Here is a 26,513-nt window from a genome sequence, read left to right on the forward strand (position 1 = left end):
TGTTAAATAAAAATAAGGCAGGGAAGTTAAGTAGTGACAACTGGCACTTGATGAGTGTTTACTCATCACAATGCTTCATGACATTTTTCTGATTTCTTGGTAGCCCCAAGTGTCCAAGCACCCACCTGGGAATAATAATTCTTATGGCCATCACTAGCTACATCAGGGTTTGTGTGCATTTCTTAAAGTTGGATCCAAAATTGAATGCTTTCTGCTGTCTAGAAATGCAGTTCAATGGACATTTAAATGATGGCTCCTGTCTTAAAAATGCAAACCTCTTATCCTCTAGGTAGTTCCAAGCCTAATATGTTGCTGAAGTAGCAAGATAAATTTATAGCAAGATAAATTGGGTTCCTTTCCAGATACTTCAAATCATATACTTTGAGAATCAGCACTCTGAGAAGAGATCATTCTAAGGCAAGCCCCAAACTTCACTTGTTCTCTCTATCCTGTTTGGTCCAATGCCTCTTCTCTATCATACCTCTAAGTGTTTTTATTAGAAGATCAGATATGAGTTTCTTTCATCACTGAAATGCAGTACATGTGATTTGAGGTTGTGCTTGACCCAGAAAGGACTATGCTTAGAGAAGACGATGGATTTTCTCTATCTCAATCTTTTTCCTAAGTAGAAACTGGCAATCAACATGAACTCTAAATTCAAGGTACATCCAAATCCCTAGGAAAACAGAATAGTCTTAATGTTTTCAGTAAATCCAGGTAAGTTAATGGAAATGATCTGTTCTATCTTGAAGGAAACCTTCTAGATAAACTAAAAGCCAATCTTATTTACACACTTACCTTCAGTCCCCTAAAAAGCATTCTCCCTGTCACTGCCCTCTGGGGCCAAGCCATTTGCTAAGGTGACACCCCGTACCACTTACCTTGCTGCAGCCTTATGTTTTACCTCCTTCTGTGTCTCAGAGCTCCACTCTCTTCCTCGATGGTATAGACTGCAACTCAGCATCTTTAAAACACACTTATTATTTGAACCTAGCTTCCTTCTTCTTTCTTCCCCTCTAAAGTCCACATAAATATTTACAGTGATGATTTGGGGATGAATTCTTCTCTTTCCATCATCTCTCAGTGGAAAGTACTTGCAGGTTAGGGCTAATAGCAAGGTGACACCACCTTGGGTCTTTTGTCATCCTCAGTAGGACATCACCAAGTTAATTCTTTTTTATTTTTTTATTTTTTCCAAGTTAATTCTTGACTGTTGAAAGACAATTCTTTTTATCAAACTCAACTTTTGTCTTTTGCAGAGGATGGGAAATTGTGTGCCATCACATATATTTAAGGACATGGACACTGAAATCATGATGTGGAGTCAACCTTTGTTTCCTTTACTATTAACTAGGGTTTGCTTAGCCTCTTATTGACTGCCCTTTCTTCAGTAAGATGGGCATCCCCTGTGAAACTTCAATGACTTCCTGCCTGCTAGGCACTTGGGATTTGCCTGGCATGTGAATTCTATAGCATTAACAACCATGGTTGATAACATTGTCATCATCATTACAGTGGGTATTCTGTTGAGGTGCTCTGGCTTAAGTACAGATTTTATAAGCTCTATAACTAATGGCTCCATAAAATGATGGTGTGGGATCATTAAAGTATGACAGAAGACAAACTATCAAAAATCAGGAAAATGTGACAAATATAAAATCATCTAACTTTTTTTAAAAGGGTAGATGTGGCTAAAGGACCCATTAGTCCCAAGAACTGCCTACTCTAGTTGTCAAGACGTGGAGAACAGTTAGGGAGACTTATGTTCGTGATTAGACAGCTGTGTGACCCCTTCCCCAGTGAGACTACTTGATATTTGCTGTTTCAGTATCAAATAGCAATACTTGTCTTGTCACTCTCAAAAATTATTATCAGAAGTAGTTGAAAAGACATGGAAGCTTTATTGGTAGTACAATATTATTTCTATATTCTTGTTAAAGAGCTGCCAAGTGGGCATGCATCTTTGTTAGATCATCAAGTATAGCTGGGCTTGGTGGCACACACCTTTAATCCCAGCACTTAGGAAGCAGAGGCAGGTGGATCTCTGTGAGTTTGAGGCCAGCCTGGTCTACAGAGTGAGCTCCAATACAGGCACCAAAACTACACAGAGAAACCCTGTCTCAAAAAACCAAACAAGAAAGAAAGAAAGAAAGAAAGAAAGAAAGAAAGAAAGAAAGAAAGAAAGAAAGAAAGAAAGAAAGAAAAAAGAAAGATCATTAAATATGTATGTACATTTATGTGCTGGCTGGTTTTGTTTATATTGTTTTGCTTTTTCTTTTCTTTTCTTTCTTTTTTTTTTTGTCAACTTGACGCAAGCCAGTGTCATCTGGGAAAAGTGAGCTTCAGTTGAAAGAAATGCCTCTATCACATTGGCCTGCAGGCAAGTCTGAGAGGCATTTATTTACTTGATTAATGACTGAGATGGGAGGGCCCAGCCCACTGTGGGTGGTGCAACCCCTAGGCAGATGGTCATGGATTGTATAAGAAAGTAGGCTGAGCAAACCATGGTAAGCAAGCCAGTAAGCAGCTCTCCTCCTTGGTCGGTCTCTGCTTCAGTTTCCGCCTCAAGTTCTTACCTTCAATTCCTGTCCTGACTTCACTTCATGACAACTGTAAGCTGTAAGGTATGTTAAATCCTTTCCTTCCCAAGGTTGCTTTTGGTCATGGTCTTTATCACAGCAAGAGAAAGCTAACTAGGACAAGATAGTAGAAAAATGACTGGACCAAGTGTCCAAAGTCATGATTTACTTATCATGTAAGGCTGAGGGAGTCAAGGCACAAAAACTTTATACTCTTAACTACATTGCTATTCTTATTAATCAGATTATCTGAAAAAAATCCTATTAATTAAGATGTTTCTTGTTAACACAAAATGTTCTTATAATTCTTGTTTATATAATTTACAACTCATCAAGTTTGACAATTTCTGCAAGCCACATAATTTGAATAGAAAGCCCTTGCTTTCAGTGATGCTCTGTGCTGCAGCTATTGTAATGAAATGGACTCACCAGCTGCTTTTCTCCTTAGGAGAACATTCCTTTCTACAATCAATCAACATGAACGCAGTAGCAGACACAGCCGTGTTTTTTGGAAAGTTTCTATATTACTTTTTAGAATCTGTAATTTTCAAGATAATTCCTAAAAGGAAAAAGGATGTTACTGGAGAGATTGTCCTTATAACAGGAGCTGGAAGTGGACTTGGAAGGCTACTGGCAATGCATTTTGCCAGCCACGGAGCCATTTTAGTTCTCTGGGATATCAATCAAGAAGGCAACATGGAAACATGTAGACTGGCCAAAGAAAAAGGTGGTGTGAAAGTCTTTGCCTATAAGTGTGACTGCAGCAACAGGAAAGAGGTGTACAGGGTTGCCGATCAGGTGAGCTTAGCACTGCTCTTTGCTTTGACTCTGAGAAAACTGCTTTTAGCCTGTACTTTCCCCAATCCCGGGGGAGTGATGGGTTCTCCCAAAGGTTATTGTGCACTTCCAGTTAAATTCTCTTCGTCTTAAGTATGACTTCACAGCCTCTAAAAAGCAGGCACAGCCTAAAACAGTGGGCGTAGGGCTTGGTCCGGCTTCAGGGCCGAGTGCTGCCCAGCTGATTTGTTAGCGACTCTCTCCCTCCAGGGCCCCATCCTGTCTGGTGGCTCTGCTCAGTGAATCACTAGGCATCCTCGGTTGCAGACACTCGCCAGCCCAGCTCTTCTGCTTTGGTTGTGCGACTTTTACCAAGTTATTTACCTTTCTTCACCCCTGTTTCCACATCCGTGAAATGAAAAGCCAGTTGGGGCAAGAGCGTATGCAGCTCTAGCTTCCTACCGTTTGTGACTGTAATGACAGTGAAATCCCATCCCATCTTACGGCAAGTCCAGTGCCGTGTTGTGTTGTTTGATCATAGTATATGGAACATAAGGGGGGAAGCACTCGGCATATAAAAGTCCTCACACGTCACCTACCTGTGTTGTCTAACTTCCCGTGGGATGTTCCCCCTTACCCACAATCCCCTGGGCAGACACAGCACAGCACAGTACATAGGGAAATATCAGTGTGGCAGGAAGCAGGAGAAGGGAAACTGTAGGCAGTTTATTATTCTTATTATTCTCTGTTATTGTTTCCACAGAAAAAAGCAGGCAGGCTATTTAGTAACTGGACAATTTGAATAATTTCAAAGGTCTCTAGAGCATAGGGACATCTTGGTATGCTAGTTGATGACTCCGGCATAACTGAGATAGACATGTTAGTAGCTTAGACCATCGTAATCCTATTAAGGGAAGCAGTTGGACATGTGGGATTAATGGCTTTCTCAAAGGTTAATGTACCAGCCTCTAGTCAGAGTCACAAAGAGCAAAGACAAAACAAAACAAACAAAACAAAACTTGCACCTATGTTATCTTTATCTCATTAGTTACTATTTTACATAGTTTGAACACCTAATTACTCAGTTAATCAAGGCACCCAACCTCCTGAGACTATGCTGCTGCCATCATTCCTGTTAAGCAAGATGTCAAAGCCAAGAGCACCAAATATGCAGTTTACCCAAGATCACGAGGCAGAAACTGGCAAGACACTGTATCCAGGCAGCTGGAATCCACAGGGACAGACAGTTTGACCACAGAATCTCCAAGGGATTTCTCTGCAACCCAGTTTCTATTTGTGGAATTCATTTTTTGATTTATTAAAAATCAATCATTGAGTTTCCACATGGTGATACTTTCTGAACCTTTCTCTTCTTTGCTTTCTTCTTTAGACTCTTTCTATTTGGGGACCCACAAGATTTGGTTTTTGTAACTCACTGATAGCTAATAGCAATGTGGGCATTATAGTTCCCTGAATCCATTTTGGTACAAGAGGGGAAATCAGGGTTACTCCTCATTTTATAAAAAGGAAAGAAACATGGCATGAAGAGCTCCCAGAAGAATACGTTTGGGGTGAACTTAGTGTGATCTGCTTTTTCAGGAGCTCCTGTCTCAAAACTAGGCGCCATCCAGCTCAGGGTACCTGGAAAGGCCTTTGCTTCTGTGTCTGGTCTTATATAAACTTCACAATGAAACAGGAACTATCATTTTGCTACTTTGTCAGTGACAAACAGAGGCAGGAGAGCTGAAGGAAATTAGCCAGGTCATGAACCAGGAAACTTACAGAGCCTTAGGGGGCCCTAGAGCAACAGGAGCGTCTTCCTTCAAGTGCAAACAATGAAAACATCGCCCAACCTTCCCCTATGCCAAAAAGCACCATCATCTACACCACCACCCCAGCCCCCTACAAAACATTCTGTTCTGGTTAAAATTTTTTAGTATCCAGTAGGAAAACATCCTAAAAATTTGAAAATATTTGCCATTGGAATATATCTGAAAAGTTTCTTCTTTGCCACTCTCTTACATGTAGCTTTTTCTAAGTGTATCACTCTATCTCGTTTTCTGCTTGTTAGTTATTAAGTATTGGGAAACCCAAGTGCTTTATCTGTAAGACTTTAACAAATGGCACACATCATCCTCACCCTTGAGATGAGTTGACACTCAGCATGGCAGCATTCCAAAAGGCACACTAATCAGCTCTCCACAAGCAGATGAAGAAAGAATTTTCAGTTCCAGCATACAAAGTCAACATATGCAGTCAAACACAGCACACATGCTTGTAATCCCAGCATTGGAGAGATTGAGGCAGGAAGACTGTGAGTTCATGACAAGCTGAGGCTATATAATCTTGGTGATGAAGAAGCGTAAATTTATGTAAAAGCAGGTATTGTATGTGCTGCCAGATTGGATGTGAATCAATGTTCCTCTCAGCAGTGAGTCTTTTGGCAGATTCTTAATTTCCCATAGCCTATTTTTTATTCCATGAGCTAGAATAATGCCTTCCTAAACGTCTTCTTAAAGAACAGCAGACATTAAATCCCGTAACCTAGATCATCCTCCTGCTGCTAGTGTCCCGCAGAGGCAGGGCTTCTCTTGGAGTGACCTGAGTGACCATTCATTCCCTAAGATGTTTAGAGATTTTACACAAAAGACTTCATTTCCTCGCCTTTTTTTTTTTTTTTTTGACCAGGCATCCATCTCTGACCTAGGATTGAGTCCTTGTTTACACTCATTGTCCCACTAAACCTGTCTCTCGCTGATGTTTCCTTAGACTTACCTTCCTCCAAAACATGGAGGTCTAATCCCAACATCAAGTCAGCATCACTAAGTCTCCCTTTAATGCCTCACCCCCTTACCGGTATCAACAGCGGTGTTCTCCCCATCTTTCCAAAGCAGCTCCAACTGGTAGGCTTAGCATAGAACATGGACCAGGAAAAGAAAAGTCAGGGTGGGCAACGCCTTCTGTCTGGAGGAAAGAAAGAGCAGCTGCATCTACCAGATTTGATTCAGGAGTTTTCAAGTCATCACTTAACCTGTTTCCTGCTCTGCCCCAGCATCCCCTTTGTCACTGTGACCTACAAAGGCGTAATCTGAGACAACATGGTAGGAGAGAGAAACAGTTGCTCAGTGCTTCCTGGAGCATGCTTTGCTCCAAATGGAGCTCATGCTTACTAGGTTACATAAGCAGAAGTGGGCTATGTGGGAGGGAAGAGATGAGAGCTTATAAAAATGTTAGTGAGAGATAGCATTTAGATTAGAAGTAGTCTTTAGAGCAGAGTGCACAGGATCACTGAAGTCTCTGGGCACTAGATCAAATACATCATTGTATGGGATGTCTTCATCCCAAGTGCTGACTTGACCTAGTTAGGGAAATGAAGCCAATAGAATTAATCATCAGGCATCCACATGCTGACAGTAAGCCTAATGGCTACACGAAGGAATATGCTCAGAGATACACAGGCAGAGATTGTCCTCACACTTCGCTGTCACTAAAGACCGGCAGGGATAAAAAAAACCAGAGCAACAGAGATGCAAGAAAGCAAACTGTGCTGGGTCTGCTGGGCCACTAGCTGTTTTCCCAGCTACCCAGGAAGCTACAGTGAGAGGATCACAGGCTCAGATCCAGTCTGGGCTACAGAGCAAGAGCAACGCCAGTCTAAGCAACTTACTGAAGCCTCGGCGTAAAACAAGGGCTAGGGAAACAGTTTGAGAGTAGATCGCTTGCCTAGCATGCACAAGACCTAGAGTTTAATCCTCAGTATCAAAAAGAGAAATAAGAACGAGAGAGAGAGAGAGAGAGAGAGAGAGAGAGAGAGAGAGAGAGAGAGAGAGAGAGAGAGAGAGAGAGAGAGCTGCCCTATATGGCAGGCCATCTTCTTGAGGAAATCATATTAGCAGGTTTATTATGGCTCACGGTTTCAGTCAGGAAGCAGCATTGCACCACGCGGCACAGGGCACTGCTGGCAGCCTACCTACTGCCACGTGGCCAGGAGTGGAAGAGGAATACCACATCCCACCATCCCCACTGAAAATCCCTCCAGTGGCTGAAACTTCCCACTAGATCCCACATCTCAAAGCTTCTCCCATGTCCCAAAAGCACCAAAGTGGATCCCAGGTCTCAGGGAACTTTCCAGATCCAAAATACAGCACATAAGAAGTGAGGCATACAAAAACTTTTGGGGTACTGGAAATGTGTTTTCTTTGAAGTAGAGGTTATATAGATATATGCATTTACTAAAGTTCATCCAACTTGGCACTTAAATGCTACATTTTTATAATGTCATATATGTTTATAAACACATCAAGAGTTTTTGCTGTTTTGTGGTTTTTTTTTCTTTCTTTTTTTCTTTCTTGATATTAAAATATAGTTATATTATTTTCCCCTCCCCGTTCCTTCCTCTAGTCCCTCCTATGTTCCCCCATTTACTTGCTTCCTTTCAAATTCATGGTCACTTTCTTTTTCAGTGTTTTATACGTGTACACACACACACACACACACACACACACACACAGACACACACACACATTTATATACTGGATAACCAATTAGGGGACTCACTCCTGGGGAAGACTGTTTTTCCTTCTCTCAGCATTCCTTAGTTGTCTATAGGTCTTTTATTAGGGGTGGGGCCCCATGAGATATCCCCCTTCCCTGTTAGCACATCTGCTGGTGGTGTTCTTGCTCAGAGGTCTTATGTAGGCAGTCACATTGCTGAGATATGTCACGGGCGTTGCTTCCCTGTCATATCTAGGAGACAGAGTCTCACACCAGACTTTTCAGTCCTCTGGCTTTTATGACATTTCTGCTCCTCTTCCTCACTGTTCCCTGAGCTGTAGGTAAAAACGGTACATTGTCAAGTATCAGCTGGAGCTGGGTAACCCACAATCAGTAGTTCTCTGTATTTTCACCAGTTATGGGGTTTTTTTGGTGGGGGTGTTTTGTTTTTGTTTTTTGTAATAGTCTCCATCTGTCACAAAGAGAAGTTTCTTACCTATGAGTTTAAGGACAAATTTTAGAATCCTGTTAGGTATTACTCTGGCTTAGTAAGTGGAGGTAGTGGGTTCTCTTCCCAGATCCATGATCTCAATAGCCCCTGGTAACTGATAGGTTTCCAGTACCAGGAATAATTTTCTTTCTGTGAAGTTGGCCTTAAGTTCAATTAGATAGTTTTTGGTTACTGCCAAGATGTGAGTGCCATTGTTTCACCTTTAGGGATATTTTGCCTGCTGGTCATTGTTGTGGTTCACCATTGTCACAGCTGGCTAGTAATATTGGTTGCTCCCTCACTTGGCAGCTTTCAAAGTACCTTCCATTACTATGTAAGCTGGTCCTCAGGGAGGAGGGCTTTCAGGGCAGATCTGGCTCAGATTCTCCAGGTCCTGTGTACAGAATGAATGGTGTCTTCACCAAGATAATGTAGGTGATATGAAGAAGGAAATGGTAAAGATGGGGATGGCTTTAATTGGGTGGGGTGAAAGATCGATACAGAAGGAGAGGGATGAAGGAAGGAAAAAGTAACACTAAGGATGTTCAAAACATCTGTAAGGAAGTGCATTATTTTTTATGTATCTAAAATCACATGTAATACGTATAAGTGTATATAAACATGCATAGTTAAATGAAGTTAAGTCACTTGTGCTGACAATGCTCCTAGTGAGAGCCATAGAGTTCCTAACATTTGCTCAGCCTTGGTGTAGGGAGGAGGGCACTGTACCTGCCTCAGATGAGTCTACCAGGCTGGGCTGACTTCCCAGGGGAGACCTTGCCTTGGAGGAGGTGGGAATGGGGGGTGGATTGCGGAAGAAGATCTAGGAGGTGGGTGGAGGAAGGACGAGGGAATCCGTGGCTGATATGTGAAATTAAGTTAATTATAAAATCAAAATATTTTTTTAAAAAAGCCCCAATTCCAGACATGAGAAACCCCTTTCAAAGTGTTCATCAGAGGACTCCGAGTCTCTCAGAACCATATAAGCTGCTGCTGCGGCCTTTGTCACCTTCCAAAGGAAACCATGTTGGTGTTCATCACAGGACTCTGAGACTCTCAGAACCATATAAGATGCTGCTGCAGCCTTTGTCACCTTCCAGAGGAAACCATGTTCTTTAAGCAATATTTCCAAATTGAAGTGTTCTTTTCAAAGATTATAATTAATCATAGGATTACTTTTGAATTGCTGAATTTCTTTATGAGAAACAATAGCAATAAATAGTTTTAATGAAGTAATAGTCAAGCATGGTTGAATGATGGAGGTGTGTTCTGAAGTTCACACTGCCAAGTGATTTCATAGTAGTGGGTTCTTCATGGTCTCCTTACGCAAGCAGATATGGCTACAATGTCACTAGACAATTTAATCTTGGGACTACCTTTATCTGCCATAGACTGACACATTGTGCATTCCACAGCTAAGCTTGAGTAATATAAGTGAAAATGTGACGTGGGAAAAATTCAACACTTCAATCCATGTCATGTTTCTCTCGTTTCTGGCTAGGTTAGAGAAGAAGTTGGTGATGTCACCATTCTCATTAATAATGCAGGTGTTGTAACAGGGAAGTCCTTCCTTGATATCCCAGATCACATGGTAGAAAAATCATTTCTCGTCAATGCCATCTCTCATTTCTGGGTAAGTCTCTCTTTCGTTTTTATTAGTGAGTGTAAAAATCTCAAGCAACAGTTCAGTCACTTGTCTACAAATATAGCATTTGGTTGTTTCCTGTTGACAAGTGGTGGAAGTCTCACCCTCACAAGGCTCTACTGTACCTAGCCTGGATTAGTTTTTCCTGGTCTTGCCCTAGTCTAAATCATTGACAATAAAAATGTTTTCTATCTGCTTCCTCATATGGTAACCACTTGAAACATGATTGATGGAAATGAAAAGCTAAACTCTTAAATTTATGCCCTTTAATAATACTATATAGTTTATAACAATTAATTTATATTTAATTAGCCACAAAAGCCTAGAGGCTAAGGCCTTGGACGGTGCCACTCTACAGAGTGGGTAAGAGACTGAAGGAAGCTGAGATTACCAAAGTTCTTTCCACTGGGAGGGATTACACTTTTGTGATAGAAAAATAATATATTGATAGCATTTACATTGAATCATGTGTTATAGGGGTTGGGGATTTAGCTCAGTGGTAGAGCGCTTGCCTAGCAACTGCAAGGCCCTGGGTTCGGTCCTCAGCTCCAGAAAAAAAAACAACAACAAAAGAATTATGTGTTATAAATAACAGAAACATTTAAAATTTACAGAAGAATGATCACAGATTATACATAAACACTATATCATGCTATATAAGGGACCTGTATAGCTTTGAATTTTAATATCTATGGGAGTCACGGAACCAACATTCTTCCAAGACCTGGTCAAACTCTACTTCTCCATAGTCACTAGTTTGGATTAAATTCTAAGCAGTATAACTACAAAAATACTATTTTTATCTTTCAATGTAACTTCAACAATTAATCTTATCATTCCATTAGAAGATAAGATATATACAACATTTAACTCATCATCTCAATTAACAGTTGCTTTTAAAAAATGAAAACTGTGCTTGGTGGCTCAATATTTATTTACTATTGTTCTGGGGTATCCACCAGAGAAGACTGCTCAGACATGGGTTTAAGCCAACAGAAATTCTTGATTAGCTGGCAGGCAGCTATACTAGATGTTCAGACTCCCACTGTAGCACCAAGCCTTTCTCAGGGTGGGCTTAAGGACAAAAACCATGTTCTGTGTTGACTTACTTCAATTAACAACAGTCAAACAGAAGCAGAACTACAGAAGCCCAAAATCAAGACTGGTACATTTAGAGACTTTCCCAGAACTACAGACTTCGATGGATTAGGACTTTGTTTTCATTTTGGCAGGGGGCACTGTCTATGTGCTGAGATTTAGAGCCTGAGTGGTATTTCCACAATAGAGTCAGTTGTGCTAAGTTCTAGGAGCCTAGTAAGGTCTGAGGCCCAGTTATACCATGAATTTTTACTTCTTTTAAAATATTATGATTAAGATTCTCATCTAATTACCCAACTAACAGTGTCTCTATACTTCCTACTTGTGTGCTGCCATAGAATTTAACACACCATGAGGGTTAAATAAAAATTGACTTAGTGGATTATTAAGTTCATCAAATGCTTACAGAATACTGAAAATAATTAATCAATTAATGTGCTTATATTTCCCAGACTTGTAAGGCCTTCCTTCCTGCCATGATTAAAGCTGACCATGGTCACCTGGTCTGTATTTCAAGCATAGCAGGATTAGTGGGTATTAATGGACTATCAGGCGAGTATTTCCATTTACCACACATCCTTCTATTCTCCTAGAGATGGGGCCCTTCCAGAATGCAGAGAAGCTCTTCCTGTCCCAAACAGAACTCTTTTTTTTTTTTTTTTTTTTTTTTGGTTTTTTGAGACAGGGTTTCTTCGTGTAGCTTTGCGCCTTTCCTGGAACTCACTTGGTAGCCCAGGCTGGCCTCGAACTCACAGAGATCTGCCTGGCTCTGCCTCCCAAGTGCTGGGATTAAAGGCATGCGCCACCACCGCCCGGCCCAAACAGAACTCTTGAAACATTCAACCCTACTCATAATGCCAGGTGCATTCCTTCCCATTTCCTACCTCACAATGGCAGACTAGGAAAGGTATTCGCCTTCTTTTTTTTTTTTCGCCTTCTTTTTTTTTTTTTTTTTTTTTTTTTTTGAGATGGGGTTTCTCTATGTAGTTTTGGTGCCTGTACTGGATCTCGCTCTGTAGACCAGGCTGGCCTCAAACTCACAGAGATCCGCCTGGCTCTGCCTCCTGAGTGCTGGGATTAAGGGCATGTGCCACCACTGCCCAGCTTTGTACTCTCCTTTTTAATAACACATAAAATAATGTGTGTGTGTGTGTGTGTGTGTGTGTGTGTGTGTGTCTGTATTGTTTTGTTGGTATTCTTGAGTTAAGAGAAACTGAAAAAAAATTCACTGTTTTTATTGGCCACACAGTGTAGAGATACTCTGTCCTCAAGAATAAGCCAGAAAGAAAGAAAAGGAAATTTATTTTTAAATCATTATGAGAATTTCCCAAACTGTATCACTAGTGGCCCCTCACTTTATTTCAGATTATTCTTCAAGCAAATTTGCAGCTTTTGGCTTTGCTGAGTCCCTCTTCCTTGAATTAACTATGCTAAGAAAATCTAAAGTAAAAAGCACCATCGTCTGCCCATATTTCATCCAAACTGGAATGTTTGAAGGCTGTGCAACCAAGTAAGTGAGTGCTTTCAGCAATCTTTGCTTGTATCTAATATTAAGATATAACAGAAGTTGGCAATGAGAATTTATTAAGATAGCTTTGTTTTATTGAGAAAATAACTTGCTTCCTATATAAAATATTAAATTATAGATATCCACAAATATAAAATATTTTGAAAGGTTTGTGAAAGAAATGTTGCAAAATGATTTTTAATATGAAGATAAAATTTATCTAGAATAATTTGAACTACAATGCTAACACAGCATGAAGACTTTTGCACAGAGAACAGTGGACTACAATGACCTTATTGTGAGGACTGTGCCACTATTACCATTGCTAGATAATGAACTCACATGATCCATAAGTAGCACATGATTCACCTGTTTGGAGAAAGACAGAGCACCAGCAAAATGACCTTGAGGATTATTTTGAGTCCACTGAAGCTATAAAATTAAGTTAAAAACTCCAAGGCATGTGGTAAAGCATTATTTGAAATGCACAGGGTTAGGGGGAGTTTTCAGCTAAAGGTTTATTTATTAAGCTGCTGAAAGTCATAAGGACAATCATTTAAGATTTCTGGGGACTGATCAAAGAACATACTGCAGTGGAGAAAACTGTTCAAAGAATTTTTTTCAAAATCCCGTAATAATCCTGAGAGGCCACGACATCAGGAGCTCCATACCACACCAGACTGTGCTGTAGCCACTTCAGTGGGCATGGTAACTAAGTGACAATTCCCACCTTTCCTCAGCTCCCAGGACAGAAGAGTTATTCTCCACTTGATGGCAGCAGTAAGTCCTTGTCAAACCTGCTTTCAGCCACTCTACAGAGTAGACTAAGTAGACGAACTACACTGAATGAGTAGTCTCATCTAGACAGGGCTTGTTCCTCTGACACCAACTGTCCTAAGTGGAGAAGCTCGGAAGAGGCCTTTGGCAAGGAGGGCAGGTCCTGTTTCTAGAGTGGCAGCTTGTTGTTACAGAGCCCCAGGATCCTTAGCAGTCGAACATCCAGCTCCCATGTCTTCAAGTCTCCTAAAACAGGCAAATTTTAGGTAGACTTGCCAGAGAGATGATGTCGGTAGATGTTGTCTTCCTGGACTCTAGGTTATATAAAATCCACACAGGACGGTGGCAGCAGCTGTGAATTCCAGTTCCTTCCACCCTTCTCCAGAATAAGATGAATTGAACGGATTTAGTCAGGGAAAAACAAGGACCCACATGCCCTGCTCTATAGCAGAGATCCTACCCAGGTGAAGGCCAAAGACAATGTCAAAACAATGCATCTCTTTCTCTGTGGACCTGGCTTCAATTAGACAGGACCATGGATTCAAATATTTTTTAAGAGTAGCATAACCACTTAGCAACTTTTGGAACTGGATGTGATATGATAGCAGCAGGCTATAAAGTTAACTGTCACCAGAAAAGCTAGAAAAAGTCTGCTGGCTGGGGACTAGGAAGCTGACTCCAGGAGCGAAGGACTTGCTGCATAAGAAGGAGGAAGAGAGTTCAGATCCCTACCATCCATATACACAGCCAGAGTGACAATGCGTACCTGCAACACCAGTGCTAGGTGTGAGAAAACTGAATCCTGGGGCTTGTGAGCCAGCAAGCCTGTCTGAAATAGAAAGCCCCAGGTTCAGTGAGTTCACATCTCAGAAGAATAAGTAAGATTGAAAGACAATAGAGAAGGACATCTGATGTCAACCTTTGGCTTCCACATGCTTACACACACACACACACACACACACACACACACACACACACACACACACACGAGTTTTGGTTAAAACCACAGTCATTGGTGCCATTCAACAGCTAGGAAAATTTTGTTATACCCAAGACTACATCCTCTGGAAAATGACATCAAAATTACACATTGACAGCATTCAGTCAGAAGAGATGGATTTCCCTGATCTAATCCAATAAAGCCATTAAACAAAAACACAAGCAAACATATGTACAACAGGCCCCGCAGGAGAGCACTGGGCGTTGCTGCATTTGTTTGTGTGTCTGGGACATAATATCATGATATAGTTCACGCCAGCCAGAGCTGGTTGTGCAACATGTGCTAGCCTTGAACTTGTGGTCCTCCTGCCTCAGATTGCAAGTGCTATGATTGTAGGCATGTGCCACTACACTCAGCCGGCAACACTCACCCTCACCTAGGCAGTGAATCATTGACCATCCAGGACATCAAACTGATTTGTGTGGCTAGGGCACAGGATGTGGGGGCAGTGGGGCCCACTCACCCACTCCCTGTACATGAACATGGTGCACTGCCTTGGTGGGGGTAAGCAGCCATGGGCAGTGGGGAGGACAATCATGTGTCGTCCGTGTGCAACAGAGATCAATAACTCAGTGCTTCCAGCTTGCATTTGTTACCTTGGTCAGGAACACTGGTCTTCTTAAACAGCAGCACTGAAAACTCTGAGTAGATGTTCACCCAGTTGTGCTGTTCCTTTGCCGTTTGTTTCCGGGCTGTTCGTATCTACATCTAATGATGGGTTTCAGGAAGCTCTCACCAGAACAGTTTCAGAAACTACGTAAAATTAATCTGGACTAGGGGACTCACAGGCATCTTTATTAGGTGCTATAGATGGATAAATCACAAAAACCATGAGCCCTATTCTGAAAATCTTTATTCCACCAAACTTCTGACATTATTGTACAACAGCTGTAAACACCACCGAGTGGTGTTTATATTGAATGACTGGCAAAATTCAGGTTCCAGATGCCGTCATCAGGAGCTTGAATTTGCCGCCACTGCAATCAGTTGCTGACTTTGTTAAGGATGTCTGAAGTGCGTTGGCAGGCAGGCCATCCCTACCCAGCCCTTCTCTTTCATCCCTTTGTGGACCACGTAGGATGCAAATGGGAGAAAACATCAGGAATTTTGGGAATCAGGACAGAATTGGAAATAGCAAGTAAATCGCCCTCCTGAAGTGTTCAAAAAAGCTGGTTTGTCATTAAGCTTTCAGGAGACTGATACATGGGCATGAAAGGTGGCCAGTGCAATGATTACAGTGTATTAGACCATAGTGGCTTTGTTTTTCCCAAGGCAGTTTCAGCACACAGGAGACTCAACCCTCCAGAAGAGGAGCTGAATGCAATTATGTGACAAGGGAATTTCTGGGAACTGCCATTCCAAGTATCAGATAGGAAGCTAAAAGATTAAAATACTAATTATTTCCATGTAGTGTATAAAATGAATATTTTTTAAAAACAAAAGCAGTGGATTTTAATCAACTGTTTACCTAGGATCACTCGACAATTGAAGGTATTTTAGAGTTGTTTGCTAAAACACACTGGTTCCTAGCCAAAGTAATAGTCATGTTATCATGGAACCAATAAATGGATCTTTTAAACAAAGTGAAGACAGGCAATATAGCTAATATGCATTCAATTACAAATATTGGTTATGAGATATAGCCCCTATGATGTCTTCATGTCTAAAACTCCTTGTTATTATTCAAGTAAGTTTTAATCATGCTAGTAAACTTCATTAGAAATTTTCTAAAACCTCAGTGAGCTCCAAGAAAGGTAAGCACTTGGTGTTCCACACACGGATACGGCATAGTCAAAACACTGAAAGACAAAACAAAAGATAATCTTATAATCAGCAAGAAGAAAAGCATCTCATCAATAAGCAAGTCAACTAAGGTGTGATTAACAGCTGAACTTCCAACAGAAACAATGAAAGACACAAAAGACTTCAGATGACACAGTCAAGAAACTAAATGAAAAATCAACCAAGAATCTTTTCCAGCAAAGCCATATTGCAAAAATGAAGACCACTAAAAACAGAGTTCATACTCTCCCCTACAAGAAACAGAAAAGGAAATACTTCAGGATGTAACAGGTGACACCAGAGAATAATCAGAATTCACATGAGAAAACAATAAAAAATTCACCAAAGTAGATAACTGTGTAAAGGGCAGTAAAGACGTGTATTTCTTTTCCTTCCTTGAACTAATTATGAATACACTGTCATAAACAATGTGTACATAATAATATTGTTAAAATATCAAATGAGATTAGTGGGAACAAAGCTACATTAGACTTAGAAAATGATAGCAGATAGAAAGAACCAGCATGGAGGCACTCTGTAATGTGTACCAGCTCCCCCTTGTCCCTTCACCTTCAAAACAGAGAACTTAGTAATAACCACAATGTTGTGATATATATACACCATTATATATTATAGTATTTCTATAAAAATATTATTGTTGCATAAAGAAAGAAAAAGTAGTAGAGCTTTGTAGGAACAAAATTTCTATATCACACCCAAATTAAGGTACTATATATCAAAAGTAGATTTTGCTAGATTAAAATATGTAGTATATACCTCAGAAAAACTATATGGTAAATAACTTCAAAAATAAAATGTTAAGGTACTAAAGAACACCCTTGATAGCAAAAGACCCCAATCAAGCAAATGTAACAGACGTTGACAGTCACTTTGCAAAACAGAAACAGAGTGCACACTGGTGCTGAGTGTGAACAATGGAGTGCACACTCATGCTGAGGACGCCTCAAATATTGCCCAGAAGGAAGCATCTGCCTGGCTATGAAGCACCATCAATAATATCTAAAAGAATAAAGTCATATAAATTATACTGTCTTGCTAAAACAGATAAAATTATAAATCAAAACAAAAGAAAATTTAAGAAACTTCCAAATATGCTGAAATAAAAACCTACAAACTTTTATGAGTTTCAACTATTCAGTAACATTTATAATTGTAAATTACTATATAAAATATTGGATTAATACTTCATCTTCTGCCTTCAAAAACTGTGTAAACTAAGATCGCAATGAATCCAGTGAAAGCAGAAATATTAAATCTCACTACAGAAATAAATTAGAGTAGAAAATTAGTGAAAAGTGATTAATCCAAAAGCTGGTCCATTGAAAAGATGAATGAAACTCTGGCTGTACTAGCAAAAGGAGAGGAAAGAGAAGACTCATGGCCGAAAGCAAGAACTGAAGAGAGAACACCACCGTCACTGCCATTCCAAATAGGAAAGGAGCATAAAAAAAAGAGTATGAGAACTCACACATTATCAAGCCAGGCGTCACCAACGCAAGAACAAACTGTCTGGGGATATGAGCTGACTGGGAGGAAAATACTGAACTAGTAACCTAAAAGTTTCCCAGATACCAACAGCCCAGTCAAGATGGCCTCCTGGAGGAATTATATTAAGCCTCAGAAGAATTAAACTCCTAAATTCTAAACACTGTTACTGCAATTAAATATAGACCACCAGACATTTTACAACTCACTCACTGAATATAATATTACCCTGATGCCAAAACCAGACAAAACACCACCAGAACATAAAACTAAAGATCAACACCTCCTTACAAACAAAACAAACAAAAATCCTCAATAAGATACCAACAGACCAAGTGCAGTGTCATCCAATGATGGACGTGTGCCATGATCAAAGGGGTTTATCCTGGGGATGCCAAGTTGAGGTTATACTTCAGATAATTTCATATAATACATTGTATCAAAAGATAAAAGGCGAAAACTGCGTGGTCATCTCTATATTACAGAAAAGGCATCAACATTAACAAGATCCAACCCCTTTTGTGACAAGAGCACTCAAGAAACAAGAAATAGAAGGGAACTGCTGCAACCAGATAATCCCCTCCGTGAAGAAGTCACAGGTCGCCTTGTACTCAGTGCTGGAAACATTGCTTTGTCCCTAAGATCAAGAATAAGGCAGGGGCTATACAGTGCAGTGCAGTGGCAGAGTGCTTAGCTATCATGTGCAAGGTCTATGCTTTATCTCCAGCACAAGAAATAAAGGACAGAGAACAAAGCAAGTGTGTGAATACTCACCACATAATACGAAATCAAAGACAGAGAAGCGGAAAGGGAGAAGAAAACCTGTTCTGAGATGACATGATATTGTGTGCAGAAAATCCTAAAGTGTACACATGAACACACATGTTGAAGTGCGCGCGCGCGCACACACACACACACACACACACACACACACACATTTGAAAATATCACACACAAAACTATTACATCTAAGAAATGAATTGAGCAAGATCAATATACAAAATCAAAATGAAAATCAGTTGCATTTCTATACATTTATAATGAACAAGCTTAAGGTGAAATTAATAAAAGCAATTTCATTTATAACAGCATAAAAGTAATAAAACACATAATAGAACAGATTTAACAGAAGGTAACCAATTATACTGTGAAAATTTATTTTTAAAACATCTTTGACAGAGATGAAAGCAGACAAAATAAATTCCATGTTCGTAGACAGAGAGACTTAGTGCTGTTAAGATTCCACTTCTCCCTAGACTCAGTGCAATTCCTAGAGGAAACTCCAAAGGCACCACCGACCCTTAGATGAAGAGTGGCAAGTGCCCAGTGGCTGCTGTGAGAGGGGAATCAGCCTTCTCTGGAGACAAGCTCCCTGATAGGTTCTTCCATCCCAAGTGGTCAGCCCTAAACATGCGTGCATACAAATAACACTAAGTAGACTTGGTAGATTATAAATACATATAGGTATATGTGTGTGATATATGTGTGTATATATTGTTGATACATATACACATGTAACAATAATAATTACAGGAGAGGTCATGAACTTGAGAGGGAGGATAAGGGAGGAGCTGGAAGGAGGAGAAGAAAGGATGAAAATAATGGAAGTACAGTACTCATGTATGAAACACTAAAAAATAAAGAGCCCAAACTAACTTCTTTTCAGGAATTGCCAACGTGTTGCTAAAATGTATGTGGAGATGCAAAGCACTGAAAAAGTTGACTGAACCTAAGCTACCCTGAAAATGCAAAAGAAAGATAGACTGAATCCATGGTTCTAATGTTCAAACTCAGTAGAGGCTCAGCAGCACAGAGAGCATGCTCTGACAGGACAGACTGACAAATCAACAGGATAGAGTTGATAGTCAAGAAATACTTTACATTAACCCCCATTAAATCTCAATAAGGGAGGCAAGACAATTCAGTAAAAGTAACAGCTTTGGGATGAAGAGATGGTTCAGCCATTAAAGGATAGGCTCACAACCAAAATGTCAAAAATAACAGTTTTCAACAAATAGTGCTGAGACAATGGAAAAAAAGCAAAGTTGAACTTCATACCCCATCACACAAAAGCTAACTGAAAATGCATGAAAGTTAGAGCATAAAGAAAAACTGGATTTTTTTGTAGCCTTGGACTATGCGGTGACCTACCGATTGTGACACCAACTGTGACCCCAAAGGTACAAACAGCAACAGAAAACAAACTGGACCCATCAAATTGTAAAATGTTTGTGCTTCAAAGATAATCAGTAAATGAATTCAGTCTCTGTGGGTTTTCTCATTTGTGTATCCTAGATTTTACATAGATACATAAAACCGTGTGTGTGTGCACACGCGTGTGTGAGTGTGTGCATGTGTGTGTGTGTGTGTGTGCGTGCGCACTAACATGTGTCTGTTTGATCTGAAAATAGAAGTGAATCTGTCTAGAGAAAGGAGGCTGAAGATGGGAGGGGAAAGGTAGAGAAAGAGGAGGGGAGAAATGTGTGGAGAAGTGTGATCCAAGTACATTATATACTTGTTTGAAAATGTCTTCATGAAACCCAGTATCATATGCAATTAATATATGCCAGTTTAAAAACTTACTGAAAAAAAACTTCTATGCTCCAAAGGACATCAATAAAGTAAATATATATATATATATATATATATATATATATATACACATATATATATATATATATACTCATAAAAATTATAAATCCTATAGGTTATTAAGGACTTCTTTCTAAACTACATAAAGAAATTTTAACAATGGACTAGTAAAAAAAGTTGGCAAATCTCAGTAAACATTTCCCCATGTGTGAGTAGAGACACATGTTCAGTATGTCTTTGCCATCTGTCTTAGTTAGGGTTCCTATTGCTGTGATAAAACACCATGGCTGTAAGCAATTTGGGGAGGGATTGTTTCTCTTACACCTTCATATCACAGTCCATCATCACAGAGAGGCAAGGTAGGGGCCTGAAGGCATGAACTGATGCAGAGGCCATGGTGGAGTGCTGTTCACTAGCTTGCTCAGCCTGCCTCTTACAGCATCCAGGACCAGTTTCCCAGGAGGAGCACCACCCAGAGTGAGCTTAGCCCTCCCATATTAATCATCAATCAAGAAAGTTTACCACAGGCTTGCCCACAGGCCAATTTGCTAGAGCCATTTGCTTGACTGAAGTTCCTTCCTCCCAAATGGTCCTGGCTTGTGCCAAGTTGACTTAAAGCTAGCTAGCACAATATCTTAACTATTTTATTTCTAACATTAATTTAAAGCAATATCAGTGAGAATTGATAGTAATGTGAATAAATACTTTTCAGAATTTTAGGTTCAACTATTTTATTTTATGTGTGAGTGGTTTGCTTGCATGTATGTATGTACATCATGTGTAAGTAACCCTGGTGCCTAAAGAAGTTTGAAGAAGTCATCAGATCCCCAGGAACTGGAGTTAAACAGGTCTATGAACTATGATGTGAGTGCTAGGAACAGAACAGAGCTCCTCTGCAAGAGCAGGAAGTGTTCTTAACCACTGAGATACTCTCAAGGACCAAGTATATGATTTTAATGATAGATTGTCAAGGTCACACAAGGAGTATAAATGCCAGGAAATTGTAAAATGGTAGCAAGTAAAGGCTATGATGTTAAACAATGGTTTATATAATCTTGGAGTATCTATGTTCATAAAAGACAAAAAAAAAAAAAAAAAAGGAGTCTCCAGAAAAAAAAAACGAAAGCTCCTTAATCCTAAGGTGATGTTTAAAGGATGAAACAAAACTGGTCTGTAGAGTTTCTATATAAATGTGCTGAGCCCCTTAAGCTGGAGCACCAGGGACTTTCAAGAGTTGTCAAACTTCAGTCACAGAAAACTGATTACTTTCCAAAACTCAGAAGAGAAACAGTGTCTGAATGTATATGGTTCAAGTGATTGAAAAAATATAAAAATATAAAATATGAAAGAAATAGAGTTTACTTTCAGTCTAGTCCACCACCTCCTATTGCTTCATAAATCATTTCACTCAATGATGGAACTACCATCTGCCTAAAATGATGCATTACTCCTGCTCAAGAGATAGTTTTGGTAAATTATTTTGAAATTTTACTTCTTGATAACATATGGTTTTATGTCTATTATAATTCTGTATGTTTGTGAGGAAGGAGAGGAAAGAATGATACAAAAATCTAAAAGTAATTGCATCATTCTTTACATTGTGTGTGTTGCATGTGCATGTTTCTTCAAGTGTGGGTACACACTCACATGTGTACAAGCTTACGGTTGACATAAGGAATCACCATGACCACATTTCCATCTTATCATTGAGGCAGACTCTCTGAATCAAACTCAGAGCTTGCTGATCTGACTAGTCCTGTTAACCAGCTTGATCCCATCTCAAACTTCTGGGGCTGGAATAATAAGTGGTCTGCCATGCCCACCTTGCATTTATGTGAATTCCGGGCATCAAACTCTGGTCCTCAAGCTTGTGAAGCAAGTACTTTAACCGCTGAGCCATCTCCCTAGACTAGTAATTGCATCTTTATATCCAGAGCATAGCCCAGAAAAGAAGCAAGGACTGGGCATTCACACGAGGCAATAAAGGATATCCACAGTGCTTGCAGTGTTGGCCATGAGAGAAAATGCAAGTAACCCCAAGTATTCATTGTCTTTTTACTGTTTGCAGCTATCGTTTCTACTGTAATTCAGTATCTAAAATCTAACACTCAATACTGATCACCATGGAAAAGACCACTCCACTGACACAACCTCTGCATTTTCATTCCAGGTATCCACTTCTGTTACCTCTACTGGAGCAAGAGTATGTGGCTCAAAAAATTTTCAATGCGATTTTAGAGGAACAAGTTTACCTCCTCATACCCAAGTTTGCATATTTTGCATTGATTCTTAAACAGTAAGTTAATGAAGTTAATTGGGCTTTGGGTTGATTGTGAACAAGTTGTCTGATCATTGTTAGTTTTTCTATCTACAAGGTAACTTCACTGTTACTTAAAATTATGACAAATAATTTTAATACTACACAAGGACAATTTATTGGACTATTGTGAACTATATCTTTGTTGTTCCAGATACTAATTAAATTAGCACATTATTTAGACCTCTCAAGAACACACTGTATTTATTCCTACACAGAACAAAACAGCACACAAATTCTGGGGTGGGGGGCACTGGAGAAGTTTTAAGGTTGTTTCATTTTGTTTTGTTGTTGGTGGTGGTGGTGATGGTGGTGGTGATGGTGGTGGTGGTGTGTGTGTGTGGTGTATGTGTGTTTTTATTCACTTACTTGGGTTCCTTGAGATAATAATCATATTGCACATTCCAGGTTTTCATCCTCCTGCCTCAACTTCCCTAATTACTGTATACAACACCACATTCAGCTTTTTATTGTTGTTTTGTCTTTATTTTTGATCAATTAATTTAGTTTATATAATACAGAGTTCTATTTTTGCAATAATGCATAAAAATTCTGATTTTTTTTTCTGGGAAACACTAAGTTATTTGGTAATTTCTCCATTTCACTCTGTGAAAGAGTTCCCGAAACTTCCTTGAAGGCCAACACGGTGAATTCTAGGGTATTTCTGCGTAGACTCTCATAGCCCCACAGCTAGCATGGAGGTATTGTCTTCTGTGTGTTGCCTCCAGCCATGATGGATGTTCAGGAGGCTTGCAAGCATAGCACATCTGGAGTCTAGAGAGGACAAAGAAATGACAAGATGAAATGGAGATGCTGAAGCTTTCACATCAGGCCCTCCCCCTGCTGTATGCACAAGATGGATTGCCCTTCTGAACAGTGCTTGGGATCAGAAGTGCTCAAAACTTTAGATTTATTCAAATTTGGATTAGTTTATCTTGGAGATAGAATCTAAGTCTGAACAGGTATCCATGTGTTTCCTGCATACCTACACAGGACACAACTCAAAGGCCATCTCATGAAGTGCTTTTATTATGACTTGTCATATGTCATGTGTGGAGTTTTCCCCTCCTGGCATCACCAAGCTTTGACAGTTAGAGCATGAGGAAGGATTGTGTTCCTGGGAAACTCAGTACTTCCTTTACTATTTCTATCTACCCCATACATTCCCTATTCTTCCTCAGCTGCCCTAATTGCTTAAGAAAGCCAACATTCGTCTTTGTATGACCCATCACACTTGTCATGGCCTTCTAGCACTTAACACACTGGACACTTGTATGTGCTCTCTGAGGGCACACTTTCTAAGTTCTTTCCTGGTCTATGCTTACATCCAGGATAGTACCTGATAAACATGCTCGGTTAAGTTGAGCAGAACTAAACTGATCCAAGCAGAAGTGATCTGAAATTCAGCATTATCCTTGATCTAAACAATGGTTCTCAGTCTCACATGTGCATTAGAACCATCCTCACACTTAGGGTTAGTCTTCTTAGTTGGTATGCTTTTATTCTAATTCTTCCTATTGTTGTCAAGAAAATAAGGATATTTGGAGTAAATAAGGAACCATCTGATCTCTCCAAAAGGCCAGGGAGCATAGCATGTGCAGAAACTGAGGGGTTTTTTTCAAACATTGAGGATGATTCTAGGGTGTAGGAAGGGCTGAAAGCATCCACCATCATCCATGATGTTGATGGCCCTGAACTATGATTGGTGGCGTCCTCCCACCATCCCTCCCAGTAAGTGACAGATGCACAGCATGACCTTTCACCCTTGATTTTATTTGCACTTAGTCTTTGCAAAGTAGTCCCTTCGGTGACTTTAAGAGTCTTAAAGGATCACAACTTTTTCTGCTTTTCTCTAGAATGATATCTCCAAAAATGATGATTGCCCTTGGTGAGTACCTTGGTGTGGATTCCTGTATGACGTCGTTCAGAGGGAGAACAAAGGCAGAAGAACTGCAGGCTGAAACAGAAAGGAAACAGGAATAACCTAGGTCGCAGACATGATAATCACATGCAGAGATGAGATGGTATCCTGTTTGGAATCCCCCTGGCAGTTGCATCATGCCAGCCTACCCAGGCTTCAAAAATTTGCAGCTTCTCATCCCAGGAGACAGTTGGCACTCGGCTCTTTCTTTTCTTCTCTCAGTTTTTTTGTTGTTGTTGTGTTTGTTTGTTTGTTTGTTTTTAGTTCAAACAGGTTCTCAATATACTGTCTAGGTTGTCCTTTCAAAATCCTCCCACTTTAGCCTCTGAGAGCTGGATTTGTAGACATATATCACCACACTGATACTTTTCTAAACATTTATATTATTTATCCAGATTCCCATGTAATTCTTCAGTTTCCTAAATAAAAATGTCACAGTGCTTCCAGTGATCTCTGATCACACAGATCATATATTTATAAAATGTTAATGCAAATTGGCCCTAATCTTAATCAAAAATAGAATATAAGACACTTCTAGGAATGAGGTAATTATAAGTAATGAGCTTGTAAATCAGTGTTGTGGACTGATAATTCTTTAATATCCTATTTAAACATACATATTAATTTTGTAGTTAAAAATGTTTACTTCACAAAATGAAGGCTGATTTGTATTGCCTAATTAACCCTACTAGGTTTAAATGATCATATGAAGACTGTGAGTGGGACTGAAACTGAACATGCTTATTGGATTGAAAAAAATCTGTAACATCAGTTTTGTTTGCATCCCAATATGTTGAACAATTCTTCACTCTTTCAATCCATAAGAAAAATAAACACTTTAGATCTTCTACTCTCTGCTGACTTATAAATAAAACTTATTTTTGTAATAACCTCAAAAATACTACCTTATTTAATATATCTTAATTCAGCGTATTTTTCAAACACCTAACATGGGAATTTATACTTCATGTCTTGCCATTTCATACACAATCCTAACAACGGCACTTCTGGTGATATCTGGGCTAAAGATGCTTCTTTAACTGTAGTTACTACATACTGATCCCATTCACCTCTCCTACATCCAAGAACTAGTGATAGTGATGCCAGAAATTTACATTTCTACTGCATTACAATATGTCTTCCATTAGTGAGAGAGCTTATTACTAACATCTATTCTTATTTTACTGGGACACGGTCCTAATACATTCATGCAACTAAAGCATGGTTTACCTTGTGGCAGAAAAAGAAGGGAAAGGTGGCCTAACAGAAAAATAAAGCAGTAAAGTGAGAGGATGTCGGACAGTTTTGTGAGTTTAAAAATGGGCATGATTTGCTTTCACTGTGTACTCTAGGGAGAGTCTTTTTATCCACTGGTTCAACACATATTTACCAAGTACCTGATATCTATAACACTATAAACAGAGAGATGAGTAAGACACTCACTAAATATAGAACAAGAGCTTCAAGGTGCTGCTAACCACACAGAGACTTTGGTTTGGTTTAGTTTTGCCCTTTTCCTGGTCAATATTGTTGGTCAATATTGTAGACTTAGAGTATTTTAAAACTGTACAGTCTGTTCTCCTGCTTTTTATTTGTATTGACATATTCTGCATGAAAAATTAATAAAATCTTTACCTCTCTGCATGAGAATTGCCTCAACTCCCTAATTCTATTCCCCCTGGTAATCCAGTAAGCATCACATATCATATATGTTTCTAAGAAACATTGCTTATAAGGATCCCTAGTTGGTAGTTGGCAACTTGATGGGAGTGATAAATGGACAAGATGCACCTGGTAGGGAATGACAACATACTCTGGGCTTCCTGGGGCTGGAGGATTCTGCTCCCTTGCAATGTGAAGGCTTTGTCCATGGAAGTATTGAGTCTATGAGGTTGTAAGACAAACATCACATGTGCCCCATTCCAAAGCTAAAGAGAAAATGTGTCTGACCTGTGTGCTGACTTCTGTGTGGATTATTGCTGGTCCTGGATCCTGGCAAGGGGATGCAGAAGGAGGGCTATCACTACC

At 39.7% G+C, this 26,513-nt stretch overlaps 1 protein-coding gene across 1 annotated transcript; it reads left to right on the plus strand.

Annotated features, from left to right (window-relative positions):
* Positions 1-2,493: 2,493 nt before the first annotated feature.
* Positions 2,494-26,133, plus strand: LOC102918834 (short-chain dehydrogenase/reductase family 16C member 6). The gene is made up of 7 exons (XM_076563951.1): positions 2,494-2,624; positions 3,028-3,377; positions 9,842-9,973; positions 11,536-11,635; positions 12,449-12,593; positions 22,418-22,543; positions 24,421-26,133. Exons 2-7 carry the CDS (start codon positions 3,057-3,059, stop codon positions 24,545-24,547), a joined length of 951 nt encoding a protein of 316 aa, XP_076420066.1. The 5' UTR covers positions 2,494-2,624; positions 3,028-3,056; the 3' UTR covers positions 24,548-26,133.
* The last annotated feature ends 380 nt before the right edge of the window (positions 26,134-26,513 follow it).

The sequence above is a fragment of the Peromyscus maniculatus genome, chromosome 2 (assembly GCF_049852395.1).
Source record: "Peromyscus maniculatus bairdii isolate BWxNUB_F1_BW_parent chromosome 2, HU_Pman_BW_mat_3.1, whole genome shotgun sequence".
NCBI classification, from domain to species: domain Eukaryota; kingdom Metazoa; phylum Chordata; class Mammalia; order Rodentia; family Cricetidae; genus Peromyscus; species Peromyscus maniculatus.